This window comes from Papio anubis, chromosome 18 (assembly GCF_008728515.1).
Source record: "Papio anubis isolate 15944 chromosome 18, Panubis1.0, whole genome shotgun sequence".
NCBI lineage: Eukaryota > Metazoa > Chordata > Mammalia > Primates > Cercopithecidae > Papio > Papio anubis.
The window spans coordinates 41,742,227-41,768,121 of NC_044993.1; the positions used below are offsets into that span (position 1 = coordinate 41,742,227).

The 25,895-nt window shown below is 48.8% G+C and overlaps 1 protein-coding gene across 12 annotated transcripts in view; it reads left to right on the forward strand.

Moving 5' to 3' along the window:
* ABCC12 (ATP binding cassette subfamily C member 12) overlaps nt 1–25,895 on the forward strand; it is a 72,230-nt gene that overhangs the window by 17,030 nt on the left and 29,305 nt on the right. For 11 of the 12 annotated variants that reach the window (XR_001898151.3, XR_641428.4, XR_002519216.2 and 8 more), the window contains 9 exons: nt 645–792; nt 4,811–4,959; nt 7,752–7,859; nt 9,912–10,190; nt 14,357–14,428; nt 16,814–16,938; nt 21,013–21,085; nt 22,730–22,933; nt 23,875–23,928. Coding sequence is in view for 6 of the 12 variants with exons in the window: in XM_009196380.4 (XP_009194644.2) it covers nt 645–792; nt 4,811–4,959; nt 7,752–7,859; nt 9,912–10,190; nt 14,357–14,428; nt 16,814–16,938; nt 21,013–21,085; nt 22,730–22,933; nt 23,875–23,928 (1,212 nt within the window). In the remaining 6 variants the exon portion in view is untranslated. The remainder of the gene's footprint in view (nt 1–644; nt 793–4,810; nt 4,960–7,751; nt 7,860–9,911; nt 10,191–14,356; nt 14,429–16,813; nt 16,939–21,012; nt 21,086–22,729; nt 22,934–23,874; nt 23,929–25,895) is intronic. The other variant, XM_009196382.4, reaches the window with a different exon arrangement.

A 25,895-nucleotide genomic window follows, 5' to 3' on the forward strand; every position in this document is an offset into this window, starting at 1 on the left:
TCCTTTGGCACAGGGTAGTTTTTGTTTGTTTTTTGTTTTGTTTTTATTTAGTGACAAGGCCTCGCTCTGTCACCCAGGCTGGAGTGCAGTGGTGCAATCGTAGCTCACTGCAGCCTCAACCTTCTGGGCTCAAGCAATCTTCCTGTCTCAATCCTGCCAACTAGCTGGGACTACAGGTGCATGCCACTGTACCTGGCTAGTTAAAAAAAATAAATTTGTAGAGATAGGGTCTCGCTATGTTGTCCAGGCTGGTCTTGAACTCCTGGGCTCAGCCCATCCTCCTGCCTCAGCCTCCTGAGCAGCTGGGATTACAGGTGCAAGCCACTGCACCTGGCCACAGTGAAGGCTTTAAAAAAAATTGAATTTGAATGCTCTGGGAAGTGGAATGCCTCTTCAATTTGTCAAAGCCCCCAGCACTCCCCTTGCGTCCTGGCAATTCATGCCTTTCTATCACCTGCCTGACCCCCGCGTGGTGTCCCTTAGACAGCATGAACAGCCATAACTCAAGGGAAGAACTTGGCTGAGACTCTCAAGCCAACTTCCTTTAGAACTTTTCCTGGCACCTACACTCCCATCTCTGGATTTTTAGGCCAGCTGCAACTCAGCAGTTCTCTCTGAAAACAGTGTTTGTACCTTGATTTCAGATGTTTATGGCCAAGCTCAATTCAGCTTTCCGAGGGTCAGCCATTTTGGTGACAGACAAGCGAGTTCAGACAATGAATGAGTTTCTGACCTGCATCAAGCTGATCAAAATGTATGCCTGGGAGAAATCTTTTACCAACACTATCCAAGGTAGGACAAGAGTAGCTGCTTAAAGAACCACTTACCTTGTAGAATATGCTCTTCTAAGGGGTTCTTAAGGTTCCCAGGGCCAGGCATTCCAGAAGGAGGCTGAGGGGACCCTCTGAGCTGCTCTGCAGGTCAAGGGATTTTTCAAAGGATTATGGAGATTTAATAATAGAGCCAGGCATCTGGGTTCTGGTGAACCCAAGGGTGAGTGACATATGGTTTCTCTTTCCTGGGGCATGTGGATCCTGGTCCTGGCGAGTTATCTTTTATAAAAATAATTCACTAAAATATTGTGAGCAGGAAAAAAGCTGTCTGCAGCTATTTCCTTGACTTAGAAGACATCTACACACACATACGCTCACACACATCCAGGGTTACACAGACCTCTTTGCCTGCAGCAGCATCCCTGTGTTTGGATGGTCCACTGACTCAACGCTCCTTGGGCAGATACGAGGAGATGCATATGTTTTACTTTTTTTAAAGCTGATATAGAAACTATTTCGATCAAATATAAATGCAAATCTAATTGCAGGGACATTTACATAATTGCTGACATAGACTCAGGTGGTTCACCAGTTAATGATCTGAACCACTGTTACAATTGACTCTCTGGATGGACAATTACACTTTTGCACCAGCATGGAACCAGGCCAAAGCTGTGTATCTGCACTCTAGGGAGTGGCTGTAGAGCACCTGCTTCTGAGCTGGCCAAAGGAAGTGCCCCAGGTTGGGACCCCAGCAGCACTAGGGGACCCCCTTTGAAGACCCTGAAACACATCCTCACACTCTGAGTTCACGTCAGTGCAATTTAATTTGATTTGATTAAATTTGTTTCCATATGATTTCAATTTAATTTAACTTGTCAATTTAGTTCAATAAATATATATCAAGTTCCTACTGTGTGCAAGGCCATGGGAGCTACACAAATGAAATGGAAAAGGATTCCTGCTTTTACGAGTAAGGGAGGATGAGATAACTTAGCTCAAAAATAGCCACGAGTTTGTTGGCTCTACCTTCAAAGTATATCCGGAAGCCATCTGCTGCTCTCCATTTCACTCCTACCTGGTCCAAGCCAATATCCTCTGCCTCCTGGACTATGACATCTAGGCCCTGCTCCTGCCTTCCCCCTCCCTCCTGCAATCCACTGTGCACTCAGCAGTCAGAGTGACCTTTAAAAAATGTCAATCAGATCCTGTTCTTCCTCTGCTGGAAAATCGTGGCTTCTTATCACACTTAAGATTATTCAAAGTTAGGTCTTTGGAAGGAAATCCAAATTCTTTCATATGGCCTGTTTGGTCAGACATGATCTGAACCTTGGTGACCTCTCTGACATTATCACATTCTACCTTAACCTTAGGAAACTCAGCTCTAGCAGTGTCTGCCTTAGTTTGTTTCTAGAACCACACGCCACACTCGTTCCTTGCACTTGCTCTCTCCTTTGCCTGGAGTGCGCTTCCGCTGGATGTTTACAGTGACTTTGTCTTGACTTTAGGTCTCTTCCCAACGTCCGGAGAGGACTTCTGGGCTGGCTGCAGTTCCAAGCATCTCCATGCCCTACCTCTCAATCACTTCATCCTGCTCATTTCTTTCAGGTCACACAACACAATTTGTAATTACTTAATTGTTTATTTCTTTATTGTCTATCTGCCCCACTGGAAGAGGGCCGAGACCCTGCTCACTCCTCTATTCTCCAACTACAAGTGCAGCACCTGGCATATAGTAGACATCAGGTTTAAATGTCTTGAGTGAGTGAACACAGGAATTCACGTTATTCTATGGGGGAAGATGGGGAAAGTGCCACAGGAGAAACAGAGATGCTCCATGGAGGAGCACGCTGGGCTGGGGAGACTGGGAAAGGCTTCCTGGCAGAAGTAGCTTTCAGGTAGGCCAAAGGGATAGGACGGATTGGGACGTACAGAGAACTGGGGAGGAGGAGAGGCCTGGAGGTGGAGATAAGAGGGTGCTCTTGGGGACAAGGGGGTGCTAGATGTTCTTTAGGGGAAGGGCACCTGGATAGCGGAGCTTGGATCCCAGGAGAAGTGGGCTGCAATTCTGCCCCGATCACTGAAAAGGCAAGTTACTAAACCTGCGAAGACAGTTTTCTCTCCTGTCAAAAAGGCATAAAATAGCAGCCTCTCTCTCATCACGCAGTGGTGAGGATGCTCTAATGAGAAAGTGCCTGTGAAGTGTTGAGCAGAGCACCTGGCATGTAGTGATCACTCCGTTAGAACATCTAGGACTGTCCTGTGCGGATGTGAAAGAGCTTTTGCAGAGAAGGCTGGAATTGGGGTTGAGGACAAGAAACAGCAGGTGAAGGAGGCTTGAATGTAATTTGTGAGCTTATTCTGGACTTAGGTAAGGGAGAATACTCTTGAGTTTTTGTGTCTATTCTTGGGACACCAGGCAGGTGCCTTCAGGCCAGCACATGTGTTTTGTTTCTCCCCTGCTGTATAGTATTTAAAAACGTTTTTTCAATTAGTTTCCAACATTTTAAAGTAGGGAGATGTCTCCCAAAAATCCAGACCTCTTGGGAGGATTGCTTGAACCCAAATATTTGAGACCAGCCTGGGCAACATAGGGAGATCCCATCTCTGCAAAAAAAGTTTTTAGAAATTATCTGGGTGTGGTGGTCTCAGGTATTCAGGAGGCTGAGGTGGGAGAATCACTTGAGCCTGGGTGGTCGAGGCTGCAGTGAGCTCTATCATGTCATTGCACTCCAGCCTGGGTGACAAAGCAATACCCTGTCTCAAATATAAATAAATAAATAAAAATCTGGACCTCCGAATTTGAAATGGTGGATGATCTGGTTGTTATTGGACCGAACTGGGGCCTGCTCATCTGGCACAGTAAGGCCAAATATCCACGCTGAGGCTTTGCTACAGGGGAAAGGAGGGCCTTTATTTGCTGTGTGCCAAGCAAGGAGAATCAGGCAGTTCATGGTTAAGACCTGACCTCCCCAGTGGCTTGCAAGCAAGGGTTTTTAAAGTCAGGGGTCAACTTCAGGAAAGCAAAGTTACAGGCAAAATTGTAACTCATACATGGAGATTATATGTTGGTTTGGCCTGAAAGGGTGGGATATCTTAAAGCAGGCAGCTTGTAAGTCATGGGTAGATTAAAAGATTTTCTGATTTGCACCTGGTTAAGGAAGGGAAGCTTTGTCTGAAGATTTGGAGTTAGCAGAAAAGAGTATTGGATCTGGCCGATCCAATACTCTTGGAGGAGGTGGGCATGGCCTCCTCCAGGCCCCTCAGGAAGAAATTTAGAACAAAAACTGCAGTCAGAGTTCTGTCCTCAGCTCCCCCTTCTCTGAGGTCTGTGTGCCAGTGGATCAATTGGATGGGGGTCCAGGTTTTCTGAAATACAACTCAGGGACATATGTTAAGATATAATCCTTAGTTTCTATAGGGAGCCAAACATTCTTGTGACTCTAACTTCCTTGGCTGTTGTTTCAGGCTATTGTTACCTTCTTGCTTATCAAGTTGCTCATTTACTTCTCAGGGTTAGCTGGGTGCCTAGAATTTCCCTTGAAGGAACTCGAGATTTTCCTTTGTTTCTATACTTGCAGTTGGTGGGGAACAGGCTCCTAGGAGAGGTCCCTGCTGCATTTCATGGTAGCACCAGCCTCCCCTGCACTGAGAAGGGGCTGCCCTTTTGATTCTCCTCTCCATTCCGCTGCGCTGTAGAGCCCCGCTCTGGTCTTCCCTCCCCTCTGGCCCTACTCCCTTCATTGATGGCACTTGCCTGGCCCTTGTAGGCATCTGAGCTTATGAGTTGTGACACACAGAGTGTCAGGGCTGGAAGGGACTTTGGACACCATCCAGTTACGGCAGCTGACAGGTACCGAGCTGCGAGTACCTGCTGGGTTTGTGCCCAGGGCTTTCTGTGGTTCCTTTCATTTAAACTTCACAACAGGACTCATGAGGACTCATCTGGAAGAGGACCAAGTAGGGCTAATACATTTCATAATGCTAGCATTCAACATGCAATATGAGACCACCTTGGACTGTGTTCTGTTTTGCAGATATAAGAAGGAGGGAAAGAAAATTACTGGAAAAAGCTGGATTTGTCCAAAGCGGAAACTCTGCCCTGGCCCCCATTGTGTCCACCATAGCCATCGTGCTGACATTCTCCTGCCACATCCTCCTGAGACGCAAACTCACTGCACCCGTGGTAAGAGCTGGCTTCAGATTGGGCCTCTTTTGCACCTTGACCCCGGGAAGTCCCAGATGGGAAGCCCTCCCTACCGTTGCTCAATACTGGCATTGGGAGCATCCAATCACAGCAGGCCACAGGATGCAACTTCAACTCCAACTTTTTTTTTTCTTTCCTGAGACAGGTTCTTACTCTGTCGCCCAGGCTGGAGCTCAGTGGCATAATGTCGACTCACTGCAATCTCTGCCCCCTGGGTTCAAGCAATTCTCCTGCCACAGCCTCCTGAGTAGCTGGGATTACAGGTGCCTGCCACCACCACACCTGGCTAATTTTTGTATTTTTAGTAGAGACGGAGTTTCACCATGTTGGCCAGGCTGATCTTGAACTCCCAACCTCGGGTTGTCCACCTGCCTTGGCCTCTTAAAATGCTGGGATTACAGCGTGAGTCACAGCGCCTGGCCAACTCCAACTTTTAGAAACAAGTGCTTTGGCTGACAAGGGGCCCAGGAGAGCCTGGCAGCAATTCTTATCACGTCCATGGCTGGGCAGGGGTCATAGTTAATGTGGGAATACAATTTTAAGTGTGGGGAAAAAGATGGAAACCAAACAAGCAGTTGGCTGTTTTATTTATTTACACTACAAGAAGGAGAGTTTGAGAAAATTTTCTCGGAGGGAGGAGGTGTAGGTATTGGGAGAGGCAGTGGTGTTGGGGTCAGAGTCTGGGCTTAGGAGCCCGGTCGGCCTCGTTTAAATCCAGACTCTGCTACTTAGTAGCTATGACTTACAGCAAATCATTGAGCCTCTCTGGCCTCGGTTTTGTTATCTGTAAATGGGACGATAATAACCACAATCAGCGCTGTTGTGAGGACTGAATCAGTTATTTCGTGTAAAGCATGTAGAACCATCTCAGGCTCTTAGGTCCTATACAAGTGTTAGCTATTCTTCTTAACCTTGATTCTCATCTGGGCCAGGCAAATGAGGATTGAAAGCCTTAGAGGGAGAGCTGGGATGAATGTGAGATGTTCAAGTTCTTTACAAGGGGCCTGGACATCCAAAGATAAAGAAATGCTGAGCTACAGGGAAAATGATTCCTGGCTTAAATAAAGAAAAAACCAGCTAAGTATTAAACAAAGTAGTTGGAGGAAAGTCAACAAAGACAAGAAAAAAATGAGAGAGAGAGAAGGAAATAAGTAAGTTCGTAGAGGAAGAATTGCACCTAAAATCAGGGACCTCACGGGGGAGGAAAGAGGTGACGTTTGCAAAGCCAGAATGTGCTTGCTGAGCCATCCTTTGTGGGACCCATGACTGCCCTGTGTTTAGTCCCATTATTGCCCTGTGTTTCTTGGTGAGTTGCTTTTATTTTCTCTGGTTCTTCAGCAGGCAATCACTCATGCACAGTTTACTTTGACACACTTTCGGGCCTTCAGCCCAGCTGTGAGCCCAAAGCCAGATTGAATGGCAAGGATACACCAAGGCTGCTCAATTATTGTGACTTTCTCTGATCCCAGACCAAAAGGAATACTATTTTTTTTCTCCAGGAGCATATCAAGCAAATCAAATTGAGTGCACGTAGTTCATAGTTTCTAACATGACAGTTTAGAGGGAATCTATACCAAAACCAAATTTGCAAAGCTCTGGGTCTTTTGGATTCAGAACTGATTGCAGTCACTTCCTCTGCTAAGGTCATGTCAGGAGTCCGTCAGCTCCAGGGTATTCAGTCACATCAGGCCCCTCATGTGCTCTGTCAGCCAGGCCTGGGCTTCCTGAGCCAAGGTGGAGCTTTGGGACCTGGAAGAACTGAATTCCCTTTGAGGATGTATTTAGGACCAGATGTGATAGAAGCATCTTTCATTATCCTCTTAATGAAGGGACTAGGATTAGTTGAAGCCTGGGGCCCTGTCCGTGGGGCCCATTTAACAGCAGGCAGAATCACTCAGGATTAGATGAAGAAAGTTGTATTATCAATTTCTTAAATGGGTAGCTAGGGAGAGGCTGCTAATTACAATTCGGACAGATGAGAAGATGAAATTGGAGAGATGAAATCATGCACCCCTGGGGCACCAACCAAAGGGAGAAGGTTTGTTTTCATTGAGGCTATAGAATATCAACCACCCACTATGCAGGGCACAGCAAGGAAGGCCCCGTGAACAGAGGTGATTTTTTTGTGGGGGAGGATGGGGGGAACCAGAGTTGACCAAAGGCTCTCAAATCTGGCCTCGTGTGGTGCATGGGGAGGCAGGGCATGGAGGCCAGGTCCTGGGAACAGGAGAGTGAGGTTACCCTCCAGCTTCCCCCAGGTGCAAGCAGGTCTCTCTGGGGAGCTTCCAGCCCCATCCTTGAGGCTGTGGTGTGGTGTGGTGTGGTGTGGTGTGTGTAGCGTGAAGATGATGCTCTCGCTCCAAAGGGTCAGATACCTCTGAAGAACTGAGAGCAGGGGGTGCTTTAGGACAGTCTGCATGGGCTTTGAGTGAATAGTCTAGATTCAAATGAGGATGCAGTGTGGATGGAGATTGCCACATGTATTCTGTTAGTGGCCTGCCTCAGACCTCTTCCGTTCTGAATCAACAGAGACAAGGGGATATACTTGCCATCGTTTTGGTGAAAATCCCAAAGCAAAATAGATTAAGATGCTGCTGTCCCCAACTGGCCAACCCGTGGTTTCTGAGCCACGAATGAAAAGATTGTTCCTCTGTGCATTCCAACGATGCTGCCATTTCTCATCTGAGCGAGTTTAATCCCCATGTGTATAACAGTTTAGAGCCAAGGTGACTTCTCCTTCTAAACCCTCATACTTCTCTTTTGTTCTTCAGGCATTTAGTGTGATTGCCATGTTTAATGTAATGAAGTTTTCCATTGCAATCTTGCCCTTCTCCATCAAAGCAATGGCTGAAGCGAATGTCTCTCTAAGGAGAATGAAGGTATAACTAACCCTGGGTGAGTAGGGAAGAGAGATCTCATTTTGGGGTGGGAAAATGCTCAGATATGTGGAGTCTATACCAACCTGCTGGAGAGCTGGGTCACTTGTTGAGTTGACACTGGGAGGAGGGCATCCATTCAGAGTTAGATGAATAAATGTGTATGAAGGACAGAGCAGGCAGAGTTTTATAGGTTGTCTGTAGGAATGATGAGATAGAGTCTCTGTACATGAAGAAGATGTTCCTGACCCTATTTTCCTTAAACAATCTGTACATCCTAAGTGTTCCACAAGTGAGATTGGTTTTGTACTGAGTCATCTCCACTTTACCTAGTTTGTCCTTTGATGGGCATGGTGATGGAAGTGATGAAGAGGATGTTGGGGTCCCTACATTTATGCACTCATTTAGTCCCTTTATTCCTTCATTTATTGACTCATCAAAGATTTACTTTGTGCCTCCTATGTATAAGACATGGGAAATGCAAATATAAGGAATAGAGAGGCTTTGTCCTCAAAAGCCTCTGTTCCAGTGTGGGACCAGGCACTCTAAGAATCTCTATACATGATAAGGATATAAGCGACATTTGAGAAGGGCAAATAAAGTGGTTTGAAAGTTCAACTGAGGAGAGGAAAGGGAAGAAGGGCATTTTTATCAACACAGAAGCTTGTTCAAACGTCTATGAATTGATTGAATGATCTTACTCACCCAAGTCGGAAATCCGGAAGTCATTGTAAGCATCCTGGTTCATGCACTCCTCTTTTCCCTTACCATACACATCCAACCAGTCAAGAACCCTGTTAAGTCAACCCCTGATTATGGTATTCTCTCCATTTTAAGGGGCGCCATTGTAAGATTGGATTGGAAGGTACACTGTTGAGTTATTACTCTTTGAACAAAACATAAGAACACCATCACATTAATTGCATGTATTATGATATCAGAAAAAAGTCTAAGGTGCTTCTTAGACTAGATAAAGGGTGGCATTTCTTGACTCCTCAACCTTCACTCTGTCCCTACTGCCACTGCCTTCAATCGAGGCCTCCCTCATCTCTCATCTGATTAGTGCAGTGATTTATGACCTAACCCTTCTTTTTCTAACATTCTTCTCAAGTCCATATAGCACTCAACCCAAAGAGAGCTGTTAAAATACTGGTCTGATTACCAATACTCATTCTCACCTGCTCAAAATCCTTGAACCCTTGTCCCCTCCAGGCTCTCCATCTGTGCGTTCTCAGTTTTGTGTCCGCCTCCCTTCCCAATTTGAACTCTGTGCCTCAGTAATCCTGAATTGCTTGTTTCATGCCGCCACCCCAACAAAACCATGCCTTTGCATGCTCCTTGCCTTTGCCCATGCTGGGCCCTCAGGTAGAATGCTGTCATCCTCTTTCCCTTTCTCATCTCTGCCTATACAACACCTGTACAGACCCAGCTCAAGCACCAAGTGCGTGGACCTCGAGAATGAGAAGCCAAGTGTCCCTTCTCTGGCAGTTGCAGTGCTTTGTCCTCATCACATTTTACAGAAACAATCCGTGCATGCTCTCATCTCCCTCCAGACTGTAATCTCTTCAAGGACAGGAACTGTGCCTTATTTATATTTGCATTTCTGCTTTTACCCCAAAGTCTGGCACATGGTTAGGGCTTAGCAAATGCTTTGTCGAACTGGACTGAGTGGCCTAGGAAGAGGACACAGCAGAGATTGAGCATATGACCTTGGTTTCATAAGCATTTAGTGCCAAGCAGTGAAGTCCACTGCCCAAAGACTGGTAAGACTGACTGTCTTGGGCACAAGGGTGAAATGTGGTTGGGATCAGTATTCTCCAATGTGGGTGACCCACATAGGCCTTGTGGTTAAAGAGGCAACTGTCCCAGATAGCATGAGCTAGTGGACTATTTCTGCTGCAGCTTCTCCTGGGGGAATAATTTCAGAACCTCTTTCCTGGATGTGCTGGGTTAGAATGGCCAAAACTGTGATTTGGGGTCATTAGGAGATAATATTGGGATGATTCTTGCAAATGGATGACATCTGCTCAGTTAATTTTGTCTCTTTAATCTTAGAAAATTCTCATAGATAAAAGCCCCCCATCTTACATCACCCAACCAGAAGACCCAGATACTGTCTTGCTTTTAGCAAATGCCACCTTGACATGGGAGCATGAAGCCAGCAGGAAAAGTGACCCAAAGAAAGTGCAGAACCAGAAAAGGCATTTATTCAAGAAACAGAGGTCAGAGGCATACAGTGAGTGGAGTCCACCAGCCAAGGGAGCCACTGGCCCAGAGGAGCAAAGTGGCAGCCTCAAATCGGTTCTGCACAGCATAAGCTTTGTGGTGAGAAAGGTAGGTGTGTGTTGCACAGGTGTGGCCTACAGCCCTCCTCCTTGCATTGCATAGCTACAGCCTTCTCCAGGTCTGATACAGTTCAGTTAGAGCTGAAGGTGGTGATGGGATGTCTCTAACCAGAGTCCCTGTATTTTTCCCCCAATTTTAAAACTACGTACATGAACATTGGAGACCCTGTCTCCAAGTGTGGAGAACACGGTGGTTATATTCATTCTGATCTGCAGTACTTGCCTTAGAGTCAGTTGCAATTTTGAATGAACAGTCCACTCCAGGTGGCTAGGCTTGAACTGACTAGCTTTCATAAATCCTTTTAGATTTGTTCTCTTTTTGTGTGTGTGAGACAGGGTCTTACTGTTTTGCCCAGGCTGGAGTGCAGTGGTGAAATCAAAGCTCACTGCAGTCTCAAACTCCTGGGCTCAAGCGATCCTCCTGCCTCAGCCTCCCAAGTAGCTGGGACTACAAGCATGCATCACCACGCCTGGATAATTTAAAAAATTTTTTTATTCACCAGGAGAAAGAGGGATAATTTTTAAATTAATTTTTTTTTTTTTTTTTGATAGAGATGGAGTTTTGCTATATTTCCCAGGCCGGGCTCGAACTCCTGGCCTCAAGTCATTCTCTGTCTTGGCCTCCTGGGTCAAGTGCTGGGATTACAGGCATGAACCACTGCTCCTGCCCTAGATATGTTCTTAATTTCACATTGGAATATTACGATAGATGATAATGACTGATAATTTTGAACACTACTGTTTACCAGGTACATAATAAACTCACTTAACTACCCCAATAACTAGGCATCATAACTGCCCCCACTTGATGGTTGAGGAGCCTGAGGAACAAGAGGGTTAAATAGCTTGCCCAAGGTCACATAGCTAGCAAGTGGCAGGGGAGGGTTTCATATCCAGGGCACCTGGCCTCAGAGTCTGGGCTCTTAACCACCAGGAAATACTCCTCTTGTAAAAAGCAAACTGAGATAACAAGCAACCCAGCTAAGGGCTAAGCCAGCCAAGCCAGCCAGAGTCTGTTTGTTGTTCTCTGCCCTCAAGATTGGGGGATGGAGATTTCAGGCAACGCTGTGGATTTAGGGAATGTTTGGCCTCCTCCTGCATCTCCTGCATGCATCTCTTTCTTGCTCTGGGAACTCAGCAGCACACTCCCAGGGTGACAGTGTTGATTTTGCTGCAGAGGCCTCAACATTAATCTTGTGCCTAGTATTTTAATCTCTCATCCTGTTGACTCACTCTTTCCCTGTGCCAGAGGTTCTCATTTATTATGCAATGTCAACCTCAATAGCTGGTGTGAGAATGGTACCTCTTGTAGCTAACAAGGCTGTCTGCCACGGATTCATCGGAAACGATATTTGGTTGGCTGAGTGCAACTGAGCTCAGATTTCAGCGAAGTCCCACTGAGTGCCACCTATTTGCCTTCTCGCCACTCTCCCCGTGGAGCACCTGACTTCCCCCACCCTGCCTTCCCATTTGCCTCCAAGAGGCCTCTGTGAACTTTCCGTGTTCTAAGGACGCTGCTTTCTGGCCACACAATGGCTTTGCTAATGTGCTATTCTGTATGTCAGTGACTCTGGAGTTCCTGCCTCAAGATGCGGTCAGTGTTTTGTGGAATAAATTGAAGATACAGTGGGGGCAATGCAGTGTTGCCTCTGGAGCCTGGGGGACCGCAGTTCCAGGCACAGCCACTTCTTAGCTGCTTGACTTTGGACATCTTGCTGAAGCTCCCTGAGCCTCTGTTTCTTTACCTGCACCATGCCTTTCATAGAAGTACCCATTTCACAAGGTGGCAGGGGGAACTCAGATACCACATAAAAATGCTAAGCCCATAGTAAGTCTCAGCTGATGTTAAGTATGATTGTTGCCTTTTTCTTTAACAATTATGCCCAGCTTAAGTGCTGCCTTCAACTGTTCTACATTCAGGACATCCAAGTTTTTCCAAGTTTAGCTCCTCCTCAATTCCATCAGACTGGATCCTCCATGGGGTCAGGGTTTTTTGTTCACAGTTATGTGCTTATCCCCAAGCCCAGCCCCTGGCTTGAAGGTGGCCAGCAATGTTTGTTGGGAGAATCATCAGAGGATACAGGCCTCATGGATTTTCTGCTAAAGACAAGGATGAATCTAGAAGGCTTCTTACTTGGCCCCAAGAAGTGGACAGGACTCAGAGGGCAACCAAATACCTGGTGAGGCTGCATCACATCTGCGGTCTCTTTAATGCCCCAGTTCCTCGAAGGCCTTTTAGGAAAACTAAATAGATCCAGCTTCATTTCATGACGCAGGAATTCCAGAGTCATCGGCATATGGAATAGCACATTAGCGAAGCCACTGCGTGGCCAGGAAGTCCTTAGAACACGGGAAGTTCACGGAGGCCTCTTGGAGGCAAATGGGAAGGCAGGGTGGGGGAAGTCAGGTGCTCCATGGGGAGAGTGGCGAGAAGGCAAAGTAGGTGGCACTCAGTGGGACTTAACTGAAATCTGAGCTCAATTGCACTCAGCCAACCAGATTTATATCCATGTGGGCTCTGCAAGGGCAGGGAGGCATCTGTGTGGATCACTATTTTATCCCAAGGTGCCTGGGATTCAACAAAGACCTTGTTTAAGGAGTTATTGATGACAGGCAGCAACTCTCATGTGCTGAGAGTGGCAGACAGGGGATGTGCCTTTCTGGTCTAGCTTGGGGTGGGAAAAAAGCCATATTTGGCCCCATGTTGGGCATGTTTGCCCTAAGGGGATTGCAGGGAGGAGGCCTACATGAGAATGTTCTCGGATGCTGCAAGTGCAGTATTGCAATATCTGCTTGAACACAAGAGTAGGCATGCTTCCACATCAGTCTCCACGTGGGCTGTTTGCCTGCAGTGATTCTCCCCAGATACCCTATGGCACCCTTCCTCACCTCCTTCAGGTCTTACCCAACTGTCACCTGTGGCAGATGCTGTCCCTGCCCATGTGCCCTGGACCTCTAAGTGTTTCCTGGCCATCTTCCAACTGCCTTATCCACATCTGTGCCCAAGGGCTCTGCACACCTCTATAAAGACCTTCACAGAGTAGAGAGCAGCCCTCAAACAATGACTGCTGGGGCATCAATACCCCACCTCCTCTGCCATTGGGTGGGACAAAGCTATAGTCAGTTCCCCAGAGTTTCCTCCAGTTTTCCTGCAGGGTTGAGTTCCGTTTGCCTTCTGTGTAGGATATTCTGTTAGGGAGCTGACCCAATAGGCTGCCCTTGATGGGCCACCTTCCCTTTCCTGTATCACTTCTCCTCTTCCCTGCTGGAATTTCCTGCACCTTCCAAATGACAGTGTGACTTTCATTCAAATCCTTGATTCAAGATGTGTTTCTGGGAAAACTCAAGCTAAGACATCTACCTTTCCAGTAAGGCTTTCCTTGTATCCCCGAGCCTCCAGCCCACTCTCTGTCTCTTTCCTGCTTTATTTTTCTCCATGGCAAGCAAATATGTGCCTGCCCCACATTTAATTTGTCTTGCTTCCTGTCCATCTCCCCCTGACTACAAGGTAAGTTTCATGAGGGCAGACGCAGGCCATTGCCTGTTGTGTTCATTGCTGTTCTTGCTGGTGGTTGGAACAGTGCTTGGCACATAGCAGGCTCTAATAATGATTTGTTGGTTGAATTAATAAATCTAGAGCTGTAGAATGTTAGAATAGTGTAACTTCTCAGTAGTTCCAGATTGAGTTGTTACGGTGGAGGATTCCATTAAAAAAAGATTTTTGAAAAGCCCCTAGATCTTCATACTTCAAAAGGTACCCTAGTCCCCCTGGGTTGTACAGCCTTTTGCATCCCATTAGATTTGCTTTTCTGGAGTCTGAGCACAGAATAGCCTTCATGTTCAAGGCCTGTGGCTCCCAGACCAGCACAAGGCTGTTTCACACCAGTGATCTTACATGATTTCTAGAAGCCCTCTGGGTGCTTGGTTATGCCACACAAGGGAAAGCAGTTAATTAAGACTTACATTCCTGCATCCTCCCAGGCTATGTATATGCGGGGCTAGGGTGGTGTGGCTGCAGCTGCCATGCCCCAAGCCAGCAGTGACCCATTGTTCTCCGCCTGGCCTGACCAGCATAGTTTGAGAGCAGTACCTTTGGGCCAGACCCTCTAAGAAGTGAGAGAGAGTGACTGTGTCCTATCTCTCTTTCTCTGGCAGGGGAAGATCTTGGGAATATGCGGGAATGTGGGAAGTGGAAAGAGCTCCCTCCTTGCAGCTCTGCTAGGACAGGTAAGCTGTGTGATGAGTGCTGTGAGGATGGAACATTAACATGACAATGAAGTGGCTCCCTTCTGGTCAGGTGCGGTGCCATGAGAACAGTGGACCTAGCAGATGGCCTCGGTTGCACTGGACACTGTGCATGTGGTTCACGATCATTTCTGGGAGGTTAGTGCACTCAGCAGCTCCAGGCCCCTGGGCCAGATGAGGCTGAGTTTTTCACAAACTCTTAAGTTTGCCATTGAGGAGGTCTACTGAATGGTGATTGCCTCTTTGCCTAAAGCTCCATCTTGGTCAAAGGAAAGACGGGTCCTTAAACCCATGGTTTTCTCCATGACTTGGGCTGCCCTGATTTAGAAATGCCAGCAAGGCAGCTTGGTGTGGAAGGACTTTAGAGTCAGGAGCTCACAGTGACTATAGATGTATTTTATGCCTGAACTAAAGCAGCTCGTGCCCCCAGCTTCTCTGCAAACCTTGGGGTAGGAAGAGGGAGGGGACTTGGGTCCTTGTCCCTTCTCTGCTCCTTCTAGTTGGGTGACCCCAGGGAAAATGGCCAAGCCATTTGTAGTTTTTACAAACCTCTATGTCACCATGGTTTCTACGTCGCATCCCACATGAATAAGCTTTGTGGGAAAAAAAATGCTAAGTCCTCTTTCTCCCCACTCTGCTGTTGCTAAAGGGAAGTTTGTGAAGCTGGGATTGCCTCTTTCAGGAGGAGGTCAGGGTACTTCTGAAGAAGTGGAGATTCCAGAATAGGGTGGTGGTGGGATGTGTCTTATGAGTTTTAATATGAGTGACTTCTTTTGGCCTCAGTTGACTCATCTGTAGAAAGAATGACAACTCCTTCCCTGCCTGCAGGCGGAGGTGGGGGCTGAATCAGATGAGTTCCTGAGGTCACCCACGCTCTTAGAGTGTGTGCCTCCATGATGAGTCAGCGGGAGCCATAGAGGTGACTCAGCTCAATTCCCCACATAATCATGTGAATACTCTTAATAGCATCCTACTGCATAAGAGATGACCCAACTTCTGCTCGGATAGCTCCAGTGATGGGAAACTCAACATGTCACAGCCAGTTCCCTTTTTGGAGAATTTTGATGTATACTGGAGTGAAATTTGCCTCCTTTTAATTTTTATCCTTCGGAAATTTTGAGATAACATTGCATCTATCTCCCACGCAACAGTGGTGGGATCAGGCCCCTTGCTGTGGTCACTGGGGAGGCAGGGGGGCACTCTGGATAGCCTGGCTTCCCCAGCTGTTTCTGCCACATGCTCACTGCTTAGCCTTGGGCAGGTAACTTAACCTCTCTGAGCCTCATAAAACCTCTTGGTTTCCTTGTCTGTAAAATGGGGCTAAGGAGAGTTGTGGTGAGGATCGAATGAGATTATGTAAGCAATAGTTGACTATAGGATAATTTGCAAGGCCAATAAACATTGAACATACTCTTAACTCAGTGCACGGAATATACCCTACACATTAAAAATACTATGATTATTATTGTTATTATCATCATAGTCTCTTCTCCAAATTGAATTCTCTGTCCATTGCACAACTCCTGAGGTGAAATGGCATCACATCCTTTGGCTGCCTTGGTGACTCTCCTCCTCTGCCCCTGGACCCACTGCCACTGCCCCGTGAGCATCAGCCCTGAGCACTGTGGCCTGCCCCACATGTCCCTTCTGTTGATAGCTTTGAACATTGCATCCCCACTGTCTACCGTTGTGTATTGGTTGCCCCCATGAGGGGTCATCTTAAATGAGCGTATGTACTCAGGGTCACAAACTGGAGCCCATGCATAGTTTTAATTGGATTGCCGAATGCTTTAAAAGTCCAAAGATTTCATGGAAAACTGGATCTTTGACTTCTCTTGACAAATTAGAAAATCCTGCCCCATCAGGCCTGCATCCTTTCATGGCACCAACGATGCAACTGAGTCAAGGCTGCTTCCCGAAGATGGGGTGTGCGAAGGCTAGCACCCACAGCCATGCAGGCGGTGCCCTGCTCCCAGGGCCTGGCTGAGCAGGGTTGGGTCCAGCCAGTGCACCTGGAGGAAGGGGAGCCTCTTGTGAAGAGTCTGTTGAGAGAACACCCTGTTGTAGTTGGGGCCAGGTGCCATGTGCACTGGGAGCAGCCCTGGAGTCCAAGCTCTCCCATTTGCAGCAGAGCTTACCACTGACTCTTTTCAAACATTCCCTGCCTGGCCCTGTGCAGGTGTCTGACTCTGAGATTCTCCATCTGTATGGTTGGGCTTTCTGGTGCATGGACAAGACATCCTGTCGATGCTTTTGCACCTTTGTAACCAATACTTGTGGAATAGGTGGGTGGCAGGGTGCAACAGGCACTCGAGGAAATGTCTTCAAGGCTTGGCTCCTGAAGCTTCACTGGTTTTGTTGTTCCAGATGCAGCTGCAGAAAGGGGTGGTGGCGGTCAATGGAACTTTGGCCTACGTTTCACAGCAGGCGTGGATCTTTCATGGAAATGTGAGAGAAAACATACTCTTTGGAGAAAAGTATGATCACCAAAGGTAATATTAACTTTTAAAGCAGGAGGCACATTTGTGTTTGGTACACACTCTCCTACAGATGCTGATGCTGTTGGTAATGACTGCTAAGTGGATTCTGAGTTTAATGAATTCCCATTAAACATTCATCAGATCCACACAGGCACTGGTTTTCCTCTTCCTGAGCCAAGCGTTAAGGAGAGGCAGACCTGTGACTGCACACTGGGAAGAGGATAGAATCGGTACTTCATTCCCAGGGCAGAGGAACATATGTTCCGAGGTTCTCTGCAACAGGGCATATGTGGTCTGACTAGAGAAAAATGAATCCAGCAATTTTGCTTTAGGCTGAGTACCCAAAACTGCTTGAAATCATGAGCAAGTATGTAATGAGTCAGCCCTGACATTATTAATTGACATCAGAGCTATCAGGATATATTATCGCTGTTAGTGTCCTCAGAATGATCTAACTACACAAAAACAAAGCTCAACTTATAATTACTCGATTTACTTTGAGCCATCAACTTTTTAATATTATTTTATTTTTTAAATGGACATAATTACATCTATCTATGGGGTACACTTTTGTGTTTTGATATATGATGCTGGGGGAGAGGGGAGTGAGGGGAAAGGAGAGATGTTGACCAAAGGGTACAAAGTTTCAATTAGACAGAAGAAATAGTCATTAGTGATCTATTGCACAGAATAGTGACAATGATAAATTTTAACGTATTGCATGTTTCAAAAGTACTAAAAGAGTATATTGTAAATGTTTTCAACAGGAAAATTATGGGTATGTATTTGTAATAACTATAGTATGTAATGAACAGACAGCAATTTGGGGAGAAATATTTTCTCTAAGAACATTTCATAACTCATTAATACCGTGATCACCTTGGACATTTCTATGGTTATTCTCTCCCTACTTCTGAAATGTTCGATTTCTTCTAAATTTTAATTTTAGATTCAGGGGGTGCAGCTTTGTTACAGGGGTATATTGTGTGATGCTGAGGTTTGGGTTTCTACTGATCCTGTTCACTCTCTAGTGGACATAGTACCCAATAGGAAGCTGTTCATCCCTGTGCCCTCTCACCCTCCCTCCTTTTGGAATCCCCCCACCTCTTGTTGCCATCTTTATGTCTGTGCATACCTGAGGTTTAGCTCCCACTTATAAATGAGAACATGTGATATTTGGTTTTCTGTTTCTGTGTGAATTTACTTAAGATAATGAAGTCCAGCTGCCTCATGTTGCTACGTGATTTTGTTCTTTTTTATGGCCGCATGGTATTCCATGGTGTGTGTATACCACATTTTCTTTATCCAATTCACCATTGATTGGACCATCATCTTCAAACTCTGGAAAGTAATGGGTTCCTATGGTTCTTTGCTTAGCTTGGTGTATTGCCATGTACATTCTCTCATTTGAGTCCCATAACCACCCATTTAGGGAGATCATGGCATTATATCCCCATTTTACAGATACAGAAAAAGGCCCAGAGAGGCGAGTTGACCCTCCCAAGGTATTAAATGCTATTAAATGTCAGAGTTGAGTCTTGGACTTAGACCTTGAGCTCCAGATCAACATCAGTTGTCTGGAGCTGGAGCTGCCTGACAGCTGGGTCACTCAGAAACCTTCCCAGGCATCACAATGCTGAATTAAGAGAATTAGAGTTGGCTTTAGGAATCTGGCTGTCAGCTCTGCAGCGGTAGTTTGGCCTTTCTCATCTTACCCACCAACCCTGTCCCTGCTGGCTGGCATGGCCAGTATATATATTCTCATCAAGAGGCTTGTCAATTCACCTCCTCTTCCCTGGCCATGCCGTCCTGTGGCCAGGAGGCTCAGGTGTGGCAGGAAGGTGATCAGTGCAGGAGTCAGTGATCAGTGCAGCCAAATTACTCTGCTCAGCATCTCTTGGCCTGTGCCACCCACCTGGAACACCTTCTCTGTCTGTGGAAGCGGACTGGACAGAGGGTTGCCTTATTCATCAAAATGACGTTCAGAGGACAAATATGTGCCAAATGCCTTCAGCATGCAGGGCACATGGGGACAGAGATGGCTCAGGTGTATCTTTGCCCTTAAGATGCTCAAGCCTGGAAGGGGCTATAAGAAATGCACAGAAATGACAGTGCATCAGGGAGGAATGAGCCAGGTGGCGGGAGACTGTGCTCGGATTGTTCCAAGGCAGCAGAGATCACGAGAGGATGGTGGATCAGGGAAGAGAAGATGGCACTTGAATTGGGCTTTGAAAGATGGGTCTAGCATCCTTCATATGTGGCATATTTAGCAGAGATTTTGCTCCTAGGGCAGAAACTGTGACTCTCAGGGCCATAGGAAGCAGGAGGGTGGGAGGCAATTGAAGGTGGGAGGTGCTGAGGGGAGGAAGATGTGTTGCTCAGTCTGAGTCTTGTAGTCGCAGATTGGCAAATGTAGTAACAGCAATTATGGCCTCCACTGATGGAGAATTTGCCATGCAGCAGACACTGTGCTAATGGCTTCACATGTTTTTCTGCTCCATTCTCACAGCAACCCAATGAGAGCTTCTTGTTTGCACAATTTTATAGAGCAGAGAGTGAGGATCAGGGAGGTTCGGTCACTTGTCCAAGGTCGCCCAGCTGGAGTCAAACCCATTCTCTGATTCCAAGGCCCCTCATCATAACTGCTGTGTACACCAACCCTAAAGTTTGTGTGTGGGCACGATGCTCGGGCCGTGCCCAGGTTCTATTTTGGGGCCTGTGTGCAACCGGAAGGGCAGCTGCTCACGCCTATCTGCTCTCTTTCTTGCCTCTTTATTGGGAAGGTTTGTCTTTCGATGTCTGAGTTGTGAGACCTGCCCATTGTCACTCACTGAAGGAAAGAGGGTCCTGATGATGATAAGGCCAATGATATCAATCAGTCAATCTGTCATCCACCAACCAATCAGCCGTTGTGGAGGCAGCCAACCCGCCGAGCAGGACAGAAACCTAAACCTAAAGGCCCAGTGGTGCTGCTCAGCAGCTGCTGGGAGGGAGCACACACCTGAACCAGGCACTACAGGCATCCCGAGCAGGAGTTGGGTCCCCAAGGCGCTGTGCGGGGGCTCTGGGATGCCTGGGGAAGGTTCTGCTTATGGTGGGGCTGTCTGAGTGAGGCTGAGTTGCAGAGAAAACGTAGGGAGGAGGGTGTGGGCATCTGTCGTAGCATGGGGACGACGTCCCAGTGACCACTGATGGTCTTAGGTTCCTCGGTGCCAAAAGTCCCCAAAGGCCTCCCCTGGGGCAGAGCGGGGTCATGCCCCTGGGGACCACTGTGGGGCCAACCCCACAGCTTTGCTGCTTTTTGCAGGACAGGGTGCTAGTCCTGGCGACTTGGCTGCTGCAGAGCTGGCTAGGGCCTCAGCTGTCAAACTCCCCAAAGCCTGGGCTGCAGGGCTAGGCAGAGGGTGACGCTGAGGGGGCACAATGGAGAGGCCAAGAGGCCCAAAGAGCAGGAGTCCCACTCTCTCTCCCATTCCACCCCCTCACCTCAGGTGCCATTCCCTTCGGTTCAGTGTCCTGAGTTGTCGCAGGGGAGAAAACTGTTTTCTCCAACCGAGTAGCAGTGAGGGGTGGATGGAGTAGCTTTGTGAAGGGGCTGGGCAAATGTCAAGGTCGTCATCTGTGACCACCCAGCCCCCTGCTGTTAGCCTCCTTCACACACACCCTCTCTTCCACCCAAGGTCCTGCTTCAGCCCTGCGGCCCCCAGGAGGCGGTCCCCAGTGACTGCAGCCCGTATGGGTGACCCCCTCCTCTGACTCCCACAAGTGTCCAGCAGGTGGCGCCCTCAGTGTTCCCTGCAGTGCTTTCCTGTTCACTGTTGTCTTCTTCCCTGTCTAGCAAGAACCCTGCCAGGGGAGGAGCCATTCCTGAATCAACTCTGCATCAGGTCAGGGGAGGGGCCAGTGGTCAATGGGACGCCACCCTTGGGTCATTGAAGGCAGAGCGACTGGTCAGGGAGCCTTGGACGTAGCACTCGCCACCCCTGGCCTTGTCCCAGCGACACCAGCAGTGCCTGTGGAAACAGCCCAGGGCAGCGGTGCTTGTGGTCTTTCTCACCCAGCTACTTCTGAGCTTTGCACCAACAGGTATCAGCACACAGTCCGCGTCTGTGGCCTGCAGAAGGACCTGAGCAACCTTCCCTATGGAGACCTGACTGAGGTGAGCAGGGCTGGGAGCGCAAGCCCACTGTTGCTGCACACAGTACATTTGCTCAGGTCCAAAGGGCTGAGGCCAGCAAGCCCCGGTTCCACATCCAGATGCCCCAAGAACGTGTGGGCAAAGCTCAGGTTCCACCCGTTCTGAATTCTCCCTCTGGATCTATACTTGCTGGATGTCACAGTGGACGTGACACCAAGCTTACTGGTGTTTGGCACAGTGTAGTCACTTCTTGGGGCTACTCCCAATCTGCCTGTCATCTCAGGAAGGGTTTCTGGTGAAAACTGCTTCCTCATCCCGAGGGCCAGCTCTGTCCTCCAAACCAGGGCCCCTTCTTGCCTCACTGGCTCTGCCCAGGGCAGGAGTATGGGGGTCACCTCTAAACATTGCCCCCTGGGGTGCTTGTCCAAAGTGCTAGCTCCATCCTGGGCTGAGCCTGCCACCCCAAGAGACCCAGGGAGTCACCTTGCCATCTCGGGTACACACCCTTCTTATGCCCTCTGCACAATCTTTCTCACCTTGCCCAGGAGCCCCAGAGGAGACCAGAAGGCTAAGGCTTTCTGAGGAAAGGCCAGTTTGGGGTGTCTTTCTCTATTGGTGCCCTCAGTCTGCCTCCCCAAGGAAATGGCCGTGAAGCCTTCCTGGCCTGCATCTGAGACCTCCCACACTGCAGCCCTGGTTCACCCTTCCAGGCCGTGCTCCTACCTGCCTGCCAAAGTGTCCACTCACCCCCTAGCCTCTAAGTCTCTGCTCCTGTGGCATCACTACCCTTTGAGTTTCAACCCCAGATCTACCTCCTTAAGGAAGGCTTTCCCAAGTCCTACCACCTGAATAATTTGCTCCAAAGAACTCTGTTGATGCTTCTCAGCAGGCACTTGTGAAATTCTGCTTGCTGCTGCTATTATGTACATAAACTAACCTGCCCACTGTGGAGCTCCCCAGGGAGAGGGGACTTCTCTTGTCCAGCTTGTGTGTCCCACCCCGTGCCTAGCTCAATGCCTGGCTGAACACGTGGGGTTCACTTTGGGTTCCATTGGATAGAATCACCTACAGTAAGCAATCATCCTTTCCGTAAATATTTGCTGAGCACCTATTCTGTGCCCAGCGTGGTGCCAGGCCTTAGGGTAGTGATGATGAACTAGGAAGTCAAGGCTTATCTCTCCACAGTGTGTAGAGTTGCCTAGGGATGGGATAGTTGCTCTCCAAGTAAATAAAATAGGGAACTCCCTTTTCCATCTGCACCCAACCGCGTTTCCCTCTGGTTCACTGCTGCATTCTCCCCAGCTCTCTGCTCACGCAATTCCCTTTGGTGGTAATAATGACGTAGCCCCTCCCCGTGGGATCTGCATTGGGCTGGGGTCTTGTGAGACGGGCACCCCTCACTCCTCATGGGAAAGAGCTTTGTCCTAGTCGCCGCTGCCCACCAGGCTTCACCAGGCTTCCTGGAGAGGTAGACAAGTGGAGCACTTCCACTCACCACAGAGTCTCGTGTGACTGGGGGCCCCGTAAGGGGCGGAGGAACTTGGACGAGGTGAGGATCAGTGTGTACATCTTTTCCCTGAGTCCTGAAAAGCTCCAGGAAGCTTCTACTGCCCAAGAACTTCAGGGTGGCCTGACAATAGGCAGTAGCATTGTCCCTGTCCACAGATTGGGGAGCGGGGCCTCAACCTCTCGGGGGGGCAGAGGCAGAGGATTAGCCTGGCCCGCGCCGTCTACTCTGACCGTCAACTCTACCTGCTGGACGACCCCCTGTCGGCCGTGGACGCCCATGTGGGGAAGCACGTCTTTGAGGAGTGCATTAAGAAGACGCTCAGGGGGAAGACAGTCGTCCTGGTGACCCACCAGCTACAGGTGACGGGACATGCAGGATCCAGGAGGTCACGGGATGGGTGTGGCTGGTGTCTGAGGCTCACAGAGCCTCCTATTCTGCCTATATCTGCCTGTCTTCAGCTGGGAATGTGGGGAGGGAGCCAGGGATGCAAGAGACACTCATGATTCCCCAGCCTTCCTGGGTCCCAGGAGGTCCACCTGTTCCACTCTGTGCATGGCCTCAGTGGGGTCAAGACCTTTCCTGCCCCAGAGGGTAGATTCTCTAGAGGCAATTGAGTCCTGCCTGTGGGTGGACTGGGGCACCCTTCCCCCAGTTCTGGGTGCCTGGTAAAAGGATGATTGCTTCCCCCAGTTCTGGGAGCCAGGGAAAGCAATGACGGCCCCACCCTTAATCCAGCAATTCTGGGCAAGCCTGAGGCCAGGGACACCTTGACTGGGGTTGTCAGGGGGTGGCAGACCTCTTAGATGAGGGGCCCAGATGCCCCAGGCATCACACCCCAGGGGAAAGAGGCTGGAAACCAGGACTTTGGGATTAAGGCTGAGGCTTTGGGGAAGCTCTCTCTGCTCAGGGCCACTGTCGCAGGCTAAGGAGCATGAATCTCACTGAAGAAAGTGACTGGGCTTGACCTGAGTGAATTTGAGAATTTGGCAGGGTGGGAACAGTCCTCGCTGCATTGGTCCCACATAAGGGGTCCTGAATGCCTGGTGGGAATCCAAGAACCTCCTCCTCCCAGGCCAGGTTTCCGTGCTTCCACACCATCTCCCTCTCTCCTCTTTGAAGGGAATCCCCAGAGATGTGCGAGAGAAGGGGGGCAGTGCATGTGTGTGCACGTGTGTGTTCATGCGTGCACGTGTGTGTCTCCTTGCCTGATGAGAGATTCCTCGGGATTGACTTATGTTGAAAGGCCTATTGGGGCAGGAGAGCAAGAGTCCCATCTTCTTTACTCTCCTGCTACCTGCAGAGAACATGTTACATAAGGGCCTGGTCTGGAGACAGGAAGCAGGTCTTTGCAAGGGTAAGTCAAGCTGGGGTGGGGAGGGAGGGACAAATAAGGTTGCCATGGCTATAGGATGCTGCAGCCAGCATTTTAGAACCCTCCAGTAGTGGCCAGAGGACCAGCCTAAAGAGGGGGTTCCTCGAAGACCCTATAAAACCAGGCTTTCCCATTGCTGTGATGCTACCCCTAGCCCGAGCCGACCTTTGCCCGGGGCTAGAGTTCTGGCCCCGGAATAAGCTCCAGGCATCCGAATTTTGCACATGGGGATTGTCTGGATTTCCTCTGCGTGGGCCTGAGCACCTCCAGGAAGCATCACACTGGGCTGGTGTGGACAAGAGCTCCTAGTTCTTTTTCTGGCCTAGTTCTTCTTCTGAGTTCGGATGGAGGACAAGGTTGGATTTCAAGACCCTCATGAGGTGACTGAGAATGGGCTCTGGCCAAGTCCAGGTGCTAAACCTGGCAGCCCCCCCTCTGCACCTGGAATCTCCCTGGAGACACCCTGCAGCAGGGAGAGCTGTCCTCTGAGGGCTCTGGGGATCCGGAGGGGATACGTCATCCCTGACAGGTGTGGGTCACAGCTGTCCCTCCAGGAGTCCTCATGAGGGGAATCACAATGTCGGTCCTGGTTCAGTCTTTGAAACTGACTGAGCTGTAGTATGACCTCAGGCAGGAGCCATCTTCACACCAGGCCCGTCTGCTCAGATTCCACCTTCCCCTGTCATTTTATCTCACTTTTTGCAAGTTGGAAGAGGCAGGTAGCCACCAGGTGGCACAAGATCTTAGTCCCGCTGTCCCTTGTCAGGGAGGATGGAACTCAGAGCCCCCGAACTGGGGCCCGGGGCTTTTCCAGAGCCTATCCCCTCTTCTCTTACTCTCAGGCCCACAGGCAAGCATCTGAGTGGTTGGGATGGGTGATCGCTTTTCTAAGGAAACCAGTGAAAAGAGACTGGGAGCAGCCACTGAAATCCAACTCAGGGGCAGATTCAGTGACAGTTTGCATAACAAAGCTGCTCAAATTGGCCTCATATCTCTGGAGTGAATTGGGGGCTTGCTGGCCAGAGGGGGCTTCCCTGGGAGCTCCTGGAGCTGGAGTGTGTGCTGTGGCACAGGCAGAAAAGGCCATGGGACTGGAGCAGGCTTATAGTGTCTCCGTTTCCCCATCTGAAATATCAGCCGATAAGACAGAGAGCTGGGCAGTTAGTGGGAGGGAGGCATGAGGGCTGGAACTGTCCAAGCTGTTAGTACTGTTATCATTCAGCCTTTGGGCACCCTCCCAACTTGCCCAATCAAGTATACAATGACTGAACACAGCTACTTCTTTCAGGCTTGTAATCAAGAGCAGCAGAGGTTGATTTGACCTTTGATGAACCGTGCAGTATCAGGGAAGACCTCTGGCCCATACTGCAAAGGCTTCTTTCGGTCAAACCATCTTTAGTCTCAGCATCTTGCCTGCCTCTAGGAGCGGACTTCCTTGATCCTGGTGGGGAGAGCTCTGTGTCTCATTCCAAAATGAAAGGAAAACCCTCTTAGCAGAACTCTTTGATCTCACGAATGATATGGAAGTGAAGGGAATTCAAATTAAAAAAACAGAAGTGCTTTGGGCAAAATGTGGGATGCCAGCATTAAATGTAGCTGTGTTTTTATCTCATAGATAAAGCTGGCATAAATTCCTCAGGCCAGGGAATGTGGCCTGTTGCCTGGGGACCACACCATGGTCTGCTTCTCCTGGGCTAAATGGGGATGACAAGGGAGGCTTATAATGTTAGAACAGAGAAGGGCCTTCGTGAAGATCATATTTCCCCTCGCTACCAAGTCCTGGCTGTAGTGACTGTCAGTTTTACTTTCCCCAAATCTCCATGATCAGATTTCTTTTTATTTATTTATTTATTTATTTATTTGAGACGGAGTCTTGCTCTGTCACCCAGGCTGGAGTGCAGTGGCACCTTCTTGGCTCACTGCAACCTCCGCCTGCCAGGTTCAAGTTA